General features: G+C 43.3%; 1 protein-coding gene across 1 annotated transcript in view; it reads right to left on the bottom strand.

Moving 5' to 3' along the window:
• Window positions 1–2,922: 2,922 nt before the first annotated feature.
• Window positions 2,923–10,379, bottom strand: part of CFAP70 (cilia and flagella associated protein 70) — a 36,779-nt gene continuing 29,322 nt past the window's right edge. Inside the window, exons 20-24 of the mRNA XM_026650792.1 lie at window positions 8,643–8,804; window positions 8,038–8,127; window positions 3,821–3,922; window positions 3,445–3,492; window positions 2,923–3,003 (exon numbers count right to left, since the gene is read on the bottom strand). Coding sequence (XP_026506577.1) covers window positions 2,923–3,003; window positions 3,445–3,492; window positions 3,821–3,922; window positions 8,038–8,127; window positions 8,643–8,804 — 483 coding nt within the window. The remainder of the gene's footprint in view (window positions 3,004–3,444; window positions 3,493–3,820; window positions 3,923–8,037; window positions 8,128–8,642; window positions 8,805–10,379) is intronic.

Genomic DNA, 10,379 nt, shown 5'->3' with positions numbered 1-10,379 from the left:
GTGGGGAAGGTTGTATGCTCTTCTGGGAAACAGAGTGCTGATGCTTCACTGACAATTAGCGGCACAAAACGATCCGGAGAACTAACAGATCACTTGCTTGTACCACATCCTATTACTCCTCCCTTTCCCTCTCTCCTAACAGCCAGTTTCTAGCCAAACCTCTCACACTAACATTTCTAAAATCTGCTTTTTCCTTTCTGTCCCTACTACCAAAATCTTGGTTCACACCATTGTTGTATCTTGCCTGGATACCTAATCTCTTCCTTTCCAGTGTCCATTATTTTCTCCTCTCCAATCTATCCAGCATTCAGTAGCTCAAATATACTTGCTTTCCCACCTCTCTGGTAATATCACCCCCAGAGTACCTTCATCAAGTTCCTGTCTCTTTTTGTGTCAAGATCAAAATCATCTTCACTTATGGTTCTGCACAGCTCTGCGCCCTGCCCATGTTTCATCTTTTGCCTCCTATTGTTTCCTGCCTTGCCCCTATACAGTATCCCTCTTCCTGGGTATCAGGCATCTTTGCCATCCTCCCTCCTCAGAACACATAGCATTTGCCTTGCTGTGTACTCTCTACTCCTGTACTCTCTACTCTTCCCTTTATCCTGTCTCACTCAGTCTCTACTTAAAAGCATCAGAAGTTATGAGAGTCATTTGCTGTATAATAATCAACCCTCATCTCTCCTTTTTCCACCCCCCCTCTCCACTATCTAACTTCATGGTCTATGCTTGTCTAATTTAGATGGAAAATTCTTTGTGGCAGAATTATGGCACTGCATAAATGTTTATTAATCATAACAATGCAGGAGGACAAACCTCCAGCAGTTTCCATCACTATTGCATCTGTTCTAGTTTGCAAAGCCCTCTTCAGCTTGATCGGTGAGCTACACCACCCAACCAGCTGGCTTACAAAGCATCTCTGTTTTTTGTGTTGATTTTGTATCTTTCTTGGTAATTTTCTCGGTGAGGTGGACTCTGCTTCAATACACATAGGTCTCTGTTTTTATGGTGCTGGTACCATATACAGTTCTCATAACTACTGAACTGTTTTAAAAATCAAACAAAAATAAGTGGGAAAAAGAAACACATATCTCTTTTGAGTAGTATGAATCTGACTAAAGGATGGGAAATCATCATTTTAGATATTAAATAGTATAAACGTCCTGCCTAGCTTAGGATAGCAAGAATTCAAATAATAATTAAAAAAATCAGTAATTGTAACCTCTGTGGGCAGGGACCATCTTTTTTGTTCTGTGTTTTGTACAGTGCCTAGCACAGTGGGGTCCTGGTCCATGACTTGGCCCCCAACCGCTACAATGATACAAATAATAATAATGTTTGTTTATGAAGTGCCATCTCAACCTCTAGGTTGTAAAACATAAGTTCTGTACAACATAGTACAAAGAAATTAATCAAAAACAGCCCTCTTAAAAGTCAAACATAAACAAGAGAGTAGATTTTTTATAAGGAGATGGGAGGGACAGATAATACATACGGACAGGCCTTGTGTCCTTTTGTTTTTTGAACACCCACATGAACTCTTTTGGGAAAAGTTTTTTGGTGTTTCTAAATGCATAAAAAGATGGACTAAGATTAATATCTGGTGCAAATAGAATCCCATCCTAGGGGAGGCCTTAGAACAAAAGCACAGCCTCCTGCTGATTTAAGACCTGCTGGTGATATATCGGTAAAGGCAGGTAGCATACGAGCACAGAAGCCCACCAGGACAAAGCTAGAGGCTTTACAAACAAGAAGCATACAAAGATTGTTTCAAGTACAGAAACTTAATTTTATTAGGAATTAGGAATAAAATTAACGCAGCATTATAATCTCTCCTACCCTTCCTTCTATATGGCTGCCAAAACTGCTACAATAAGAACAAGACTCCAAATAAGGAAAAGATGTATAATATATTTTTTAAAGGTATAATCCTGATAAAACCAGTTCTGAATGATGGAAATATCAGTGGTTAACTGCTGGTTTATGAGTAGTTTTCTTTTACCAACCCCACCCTAACAGAAAAAGATGGTGGTTGGGTATCCAATGGTCAAGTACCAGTGTATTATAATAAAACCACTCACTTACTTACTTTTTGACTATAATCACTTCCTAAGATACCTTTCTGATAATGGTCCTTAAAATATGGTTCTACTCTGAAAAGTGACTGTAAAAATGGTACCTTCTTACTCAATAAATCTGTTCACTGTCATTATTTCAAGTCATATCTGCTTACCGACAATAGTAAGTTTTTACTATTTTATACACTTGCTGCCACTGCTTACACACAACTATGGGAGAGAGAGCTGGAATCCATTCTGGCTCATGCATCATCAACCAAACTGTTAATTACATGTCAACTGCAGAAGCTTTAATACTGGTGAAGATGTGTAACCCTGAAAGAACTCAGTTTGACTTTCAGATCTCAGATGGAGTTTACAGAGCTGGCAGTTAGGAGGAAAATACCTATATTTTTACTCCTAAACTAAGTGAATAGGATCTGAAAAATTATTAACAAACTATCAACTTGTAACCACATGATACCATTTTTAGAGTTACTTTTCAGAGTCTCACCCCATGTTAATTGCTTCTGAGCTATTTTATTTCTTATATTATACATGAGAGTTATTTTTCATAAAGCAGATGAACTAGGCTGATTAATGTATTATATGTTACATCAAGGAACTGAATATAACCAACACATCATAAAAGGGGAATTAATTCCCATGGCCTTCTATCTAGGGGTTCTCCTTTCCCCCCCATGCCATTGAGGGGTTTAATTTCTCCAGACCACCTGATGATCCACTATATCAGCAGGAGTTTGGACGTTTGGAATGTTTCATTAGTGAATGAGGGCCAAGACCATGATGTTCACCCATCTCCTGACTGAACAGAAGAGACCGTAGATCAGAGAAGAGGAAGTGCTCAGAACGATGGATTACCAAAGCCAACCATTCGCTGTACCTCATGGATTTCCTGGAGCAGTTCCTCATTCTTCAGCTCTAACTGTATGGAAAAGAAGAGGATCAAACAGGGACACATGAACAAGTCTTAAAGCACCTAAGATACAACTTCCTAGAATACTTTGGGCCATGAAGGAGGATTCAACCAATTAATCCCACTTAGAGACTGTAAAGAAAATAGAAATAGCCTCTTTGTCATTGTACCAAATATTTCCCTACTGCTGGTATCAGAAGTGATATCATATGCCAGCAAGATAATAGCAGCTGACAGCAGAAGCCTCAGAAATGTCACCTTTAATTAAGTATCTTATTTTCAAATATAATTCAAACCTGAAAAAGGGCAAGTACTTCTCACTATATGAATATTCAGAACCCTCTGCTGAGAAAAATAGATGACTTCCTTTTTAATTGACATCAGACCATGAGCCGACCTCTTCATCCTGCTTTTTTTCCCCAAACTAGAAGAGATGAGAAAAATACAAACCTTCATTGCGTATTTGTAAGACTGCTCTGCCTCCAACTGCCTTCCTCCCTGAAAAACACCAGTAGCCTGTGAGAAGCTTGTTTGATAGGATAAAATCAGGTGTTTCAGCTACTGTCAAGAGACACATTTTAACAAGGCTGGATGACAGGAATACCTCAGCTGTGGAATATTTAGTAGGAGAAAGGGTAATGAGAAACAAAGGGGAAGATTGTTTCTTTTGGCATTAAAATGCTTCCACATTTGTGTGTTTCCAGAGAACAAACCCCAAACCTATCTATCTTTACCAATGAGGCACCTTTGAGACATATAGATAGACATTGATGTAGATAAAGCAGAACATGTTTCATCACATTTGATGTTGAGATAAGACACTCACTTGCATGCAGACTAGCGCTAGATATGCCCACACTTCGGCATTGTTGTTATTCAGGGCATTGGCCTCAGAGAGGGCATCTTCTGCCTCCGCAATTTCTTTCAGCTTTATAGAGAGAGAGAAAGAGATGAGCAAAAACTGAACCGCAGGTGAAGTATTGCTCAGAGTTTAACACACACCTGGTATACGACAGCTGAAGAAATCAGTGTGAAAAAACCTTCAGAAATGATCCTCACTTTAGGCTCCTCTGAATTATACAATAATAATGACACAATGTAACAAATTTAGAGCAGAGAGAGTGAGACAACTGCAATGTCAGACTCTCCTGCTCTCCTGACTGGAGGGAAAGCCCCTCATCACTGACTCAGACACTACCGAAGAGCCCAGTCCTCTTACAAATTACCCATGGACTATTCTCACTGAAGAAAGCAACAATCACTCTTTCACCGCCATGTGTCTAGAGTTTAGAAACTACTGGGGAACCCTTACGATGGTTGAGGAGGAAAGTAGAGTCACCCTGACCTCTCCCATTCACTTTCTTCAGATGAGGGAACCTTGCAAAGCAGCCCCTTGGGAGATGCTACACTCTTTATGGCTGCAGGGATCTCAGGTCTGTGTCTCTGTCTTTATTAAACCATTCTGAAAATCCTCACATCTTTAATAAAGAAAGGGTTATTCTTGGTAGCCCTTCCCATCTGCTGACTTGCCTACATTCCTTCCAATGGGGAAAGCAATGTGAGTCAAAAGAAAAAGGATCCTTCCTGTTGACACTTAGGTTGCACACAGGTAGGTGCTCATTTAGAATGGAGTCCAGCACAGTGATTGCATGCCTATGTGACAATGTACTGAGTGTGTCTCTGGGAGCCCTCTAATACCAACTGGTAGAGTGCATGTTATACTGTAATCAGAGGTGAAAGTAAGCTGTAAGTAATACTAATCTATTAGAGTTCTTTGAAGGGGTCAACAAACATGTGGACAAGGGGAATCCAGTGGACATAGTGTACTTAGATTTCCAGAAAGCCTTTGACAAGGTCCCTCACCAAAGGCTCTTACGTAAATTAAGCTGTCATGGGATAAAAGGGAAGGTCCTTTCATGGATTGAGAACTGGTTAAAAGACCGGGAACAAAGGGTAGGAATTAATGGTAAATTCTCAGAATGGAGAGGGGTAACTAGTGGTGTTCCCCAAGGGTCAGTCCTCGGACCAATCCTATTCAACTTATTCATAAATGATCTGGAGAATGGGGTAAACAGTGAGGTGGCAAAGTTTGCAGATGATACTAAACTGCTCAAGATAGTTAAGACCAAAGCAGACTGTGACGAACTTCAAAAAGATCTCACAAAACTAAGTGATTGGGCAACAAAATGGCAAATGAAATTTAATGTGGATAAATGTAAAGTAATGCACATTGGAAAAAATAACCCCAACTATACATACAATATGATGGGGGCTAATTTAGCTACAACAAGTCAGGAAAAAGATCTTGGAGTCATTGTGGATAGTTCTCTGAAGATGTCCACGCAGTGTGCAGAGGCGGTCAAAAAAGCAAACAGGATGTTAGGAATCATTAAAAAGGGGATAGAGAATAAAACTGAGAATATATTATTGCCCTTATATAAATTGATGGTACGCCCACATCTCGAATACTGCGTACAGATGTGGTCTCCTCATCTCAAAAAAGATATACTGGCACTAGAAAAGGTTCAGAAAAGGGCAACTAAAATGATTAGGGGTTTGGAATGGGTCCCATATGAGGAGAGATTAAAGAGGCTAGGACTCTTCAGCTTGGAAAAGAGGAGACTAAGGGGGGATATGATAGAGGTATATAAAATCATGAGTGATGTGGAGAAAGTGGATAAGGAAAAGTTATTTACTTATTCCCATAATACAAGAACTAGGGGTCACCAAATGAAATTAATAGGCAGCAGGTTTAAAACAAATAAAAGGAAATTCTTCTTCACGCAGCGCAGAGTCAACTTGTGGAACTCCTTACCTGAGGAGGTTGTGAAGGCTAGGACTATAACAGCATTTAAGAGAGAACTGGATAAATTCATGGTGGTTAAGTCCATTAATGGCTATTAGCCAGGATGGGTAAGGAATGGTGTCCCTAGCCTCTGTTTGTCAGAGGATGGAGATGGATAGCAGGAGAGAGATCACTTGATCATTGCCTGTTAGGTCCACTCCCTCTGGGGCACCTGGCATTGGCCACTGTCGGTAGACGGATACTGGGCTAGATGGACCTTTGGTCTGACCCGGTACGGCTGTTCTTATGGTCTTATGGTACGCCCTGGTATGGCGTACCGGCAAGAACCGGTTTGCTGTACCGGGGTGGCCCGGCTTCCCCAGGGGAGCAATTTAAAGGGCCTGGGGCTCCCAGCAGAGGCTGGAGCCCCAGGCCCTTTAAATTGCCACCAGAGCCCCACTGTTGGAGCCCTGGGGTAGGGCTGCGAGGCCCTGGGACCTGTTTAAAAAGTCCGGGGCTCCCGCTGTAGCAGTAGCACCAAGAGTAGCGGGGGGCTCCAGCTGTCTCTGCCGCCCTGCTCCTTTAAATAGCCACGGGAGCCCCGCTGCTTCCCCAGGGCTCCCACAGCTATTTAAAGGGCCGGGGCAGTAGAAGCAAGGGAGCCCCGGGCCCTTTAAATAGCCCCCGGAGCCCCGGGCTGCTGCTGCTACCCCGGTGGGGGGGGGGCACTTACCTTACAGGGTGGGCTGTGGCTGGCTCTGACTCTCTCAGCCAGACCCCTTCCACTCTAGGCCCCGCCCCTTCTGGAGGCCAGAGCTGGCCCCAGCGTACCGGTAAGTCACTGGACTTACTTTCACCCCTGACTGTAATTCACAGCAGGTCTGACACACTCAGTGCCCCAACACATTGTTGTCATAACTTGTATCTAATAGGTGTTACGTAAGGTATCTTATGCAAACTGGTAACACGCTGGTCCCCAAAATCATTGCATGGTGTGTGTATGAATGTATACAAAGAGTTATTGATGTGTGCTGGAAATATGTTCTTAAGATATGTTTGGGAGGCAGCACATAAGCCCAGCCTTCCCTAGACAAAGGAATGTGTATTTATTTGTCTGACCAGCTTGATCACAAGCAGAGGACAATGCAAATATGTTTATATATACGCTGAACAAAGCCATCAAGCTAACAAGAAGTGGAGGAGACTGCTTAACGATCATGATGGGGGATGGAATCTGCACCCCAGAAAGCCTTCCTGGCTCCAGAGACAATGAACTTTAGGGGATACAAAGACAAGCAAAATCCCATTTTGTTTATCCATCACTGAGGGGACTTAGTGTTCAGTACCTTCCAAGCCTCTGAAAGCTGGATTTGCTTGGCCTGAAAGGCAAGAGTCACTAGAAACTAACTACAGGTGTCTAACATTTGTTTTTTTAATTATCTAGTATCTAGACAAAGATAGTAACTTGTGAAATTAAGTTTTAGTCACTTGAAAGTGTGCTGTGTTTGGTTTTAATTGTAATCATACCTGTTTCTTTTATTCTTACTCGTTAACACTTATCTCTTTTCTTTGTTAATAAACTTATTCTTGTTTTATTACAAAACCATCTCAGTGCTGTGTATTATAGTAAAGGGTAAGTCTTGAGCTAACCTAACAGGCTGGTGTGTGTTCTGTCTCTTTGGAGGCAGCAAACTTGCCTTCTCACTGGACACTCTCAGAAGTTCTGGACATCACAGAGAGATGTTTCTGGGGAACTTGGGAATTGGGGTTCATTGACTGTTACCGGCAAGGCAAAGTTTGGACTGGCAGAATCCTGGAGAGTTTGCTGGGAAGGCAGATGAGCTAGTGTCAGAGAGCAAAGCTCTCACTTGCTGAGACTGAGGGTTAAGACAGTGTCTCACAGATCTGGGTACCCCAAGCAGGACATCACACCGAGAAAAGAGATTCTAGTCCCAGGAGGAGTTAATTGCTATACAGTGATTGTCTGTTCTACAGCTGGTTAGAGTATTTTTTCTCTCACAAACTTTCCATTTTAGCATCAGTAAGTCTCATGCATGTGACCATGATGGCACCCACTGCAATGTGGCCTTTACCCTAAGAACAGCTTTAGAGAACTCTGGTCCCCCCAGATAGTTTGGATGAACAGCTTTTACCTAAGGAAAGAGGAACAGTGGAAAGTCAAGTCATAATCTCATCTTCCCAAGATCCATGCAATTGTCTAAAGACTGGCCAAGCATGGATGCTTTTCACTCTCTTACCCTGTAGCAGGCGATTCCTACTCCCAGCCAGGTCAGGCAGGATGAGGACTTCTTACAGGCCAGCATATAGGTGCGCTTTGCCTTATCATACTGCCAAGAGAAGAGATCAGTAAGTTGCTCTCTCTAATGTAATCATTCACTCTGCACCATGGCTGCTCTTCCTCCACAGGCACTCTGAAACCACCATATTTCCAACTGGGCTCATATAGGAGGGGACACTACCATCCAAATGCTGTTGGTTGTGGCCAAGAATCTACTCACATTTCCCATAGCAGGCAGTTCTGCCTGTATAGCCCCTGAGAGCCTCAGATTAACAAGCCAACAAGAAATGTTTAGCTCTCCGTATCTAGTGCTAGAAAAATTATTGGGGTTATTATTACAGCAGCACCCAAAGATTCTGATCAGGATTGGCGCTAGGCACTGTACACACAAAGAAGTAAAACAGATCTCTGCTCCAAAGAGTTGAGTTCATTAAAAGACTTAATTGTATTGTCTGATCTGCAGCTATGAAAATAAAAGTTGCAATTCACATTATTCATCCAGAATAGTTACTTTCCCTGCCTTGGTTTATCTCCCATTTTTAGATCCCATGTTCAGCTCCTCACCTCTTTCTCTTTCAGATAGATCGACCCCAGTCGCAGGTAAACAAAGTGTATCTCAGAAGCATCCGTTACAAAGCTGATGGTTCGCTCATAGCATTCCTTTGCCTCACTAAGATTTCCACTCAGGTAGCACAGGTGCCCTTTCTGTGCCCAAGCATTTGGATTCTATGTAAACAAACCCAGTAGTTAGACAAAGTGAGACAGGTAGGGCAAAGTGGACAAGAGATTAACTGGATAGCATCTAAGCTCAGAAGTAAGGGAGATGATGAAGGCTATTTGCTTACAGATATGTATTTTACATACAAGCAAGTTTGAGTTTGTAGCGAGGAGTACTTGCACAACAACTACTGCACCTAGCACAATGGGGGCCTAATCCGTGACAAATACAAATATTAAAAAACATTTAGCGATATTAGTTCTGCTGCTGTCTGCATGCTCCATTCAACTTGACATTCTCAAAAGATGCATCTCCCTTTCATCTGAATATCATAATTATATATATGAAATAGAGAAGTGCACATGTTCACACAGGGAGAAAGGAACATATTACTCCTGGGGACATTCTGCACTCAAATTAAAAATTCTGCACACAATATTTTAAATTCTGCAAATTTTATTTGTCAAAATAACACTGCAGAATCACGCCAGTTTCAATTATTTTTGTAATTTATTCAAAATACCTGTCAGCAAGTATGTCTGTAACAATGCAGACACACACACAAAAATCCCCCCCGGGGCAGAGAGTTAAAGAAACCCCTATGACAACCCAGCTCCTGTTTCTCTCTCCCCTTCCCCTCCATCCCCCGCAGAGCCCAGCCACCCACAACCCCTCCCCTTCACAGCCCAGCTGCGGGGACACCCCACAGCCAATACACCCAAACCCCCTCCCCCCACCCAGCCCAGCCATGGGTTCCCCCTAGCCCAGATACCTGCCGTCCTCCCCGCCAGAGCTCAGCCGTAGGGGCCCCCCCTTGCCCAGATACCCACTCCCCACCCCCCTGCAGCCTAGACACCTGCCCCTCTCGCCTAGGGTGACCAAACGTCCCAATAAAATTGGGACCGTCCCGATATTTAGGTGTTTGTCCCGCGTCCCGACCAGTCTTTGGTCAGGATGCAATTTGTCCCAATATTTCGCTCCGCCGGCAGCATTGGCTTGTTGGTTTTTTTGCTCCGTCGGCAGCACTCGGCTTTTTTTTTTTGCCCCCCGGGCGGCCCCCCCCCACCATGTGTCCCGATATTTTCTTCCTCTCATCTGGTCACCCTACCCTCGCCCCAGAGCCCAGGGATCCAGAGGGACAAACAGCCTGATGCTCGGTCCCAGGCTTGCATGGAGTTTCCTGCGCTGCCCTTTCCTTCCCACAGGCCGTTCTGAGAACTGCAGGGGTCAAGAACCCTTTAGCTCCCTCCCCCACCCCCGGCAGTGCCTTCAGTGTGCAAGCTGGGCTCTGCGGCCAGCAGCACTGCAGCCCATTTCTGTGGGGGAGAGAAAATTCTGCGTGCACAATGTTAATTTCTGCAAAATTCTGCATTGCACAGTGGTGCAGAATTCCCCCAACAGCAACGTATACACTGAGGGGAAAGAAAGACAGATCTACACAAAGAGGAGTCCTCCCCCTGATGTGTTGCCTCATGTAGAAGATCAACTAAAATGCAAAATAATGAACTAAATAAAGGGGAAGAGAAGTGAACCAGGCCAAATCCTGATGTTCTTACTCAACTTCTATGTAGTCCTTGCTTAGG

The sequence above is a fragment of the Terrapene carolina genome, unplaced genomic scaffold (genome assembly GCF_002925995.2).
Source record: "Terrapene carolina triunguis isolate 2854851 unplaced genomic scaffold, T_m_triunguis-2.0 Scaffold93, whole genome shotgun sequence".
Lineage (NCBI taxonomy): Eukaryota > Metazoa > Chordata > Testudines > Emydidae > Terrapene > Terrapene triunguis.
The sequence above is the reverse complement of the archived record's forward strand: the minus strand, read 5'-3'. Positions and strand labels throughout refer to the sequence as shown.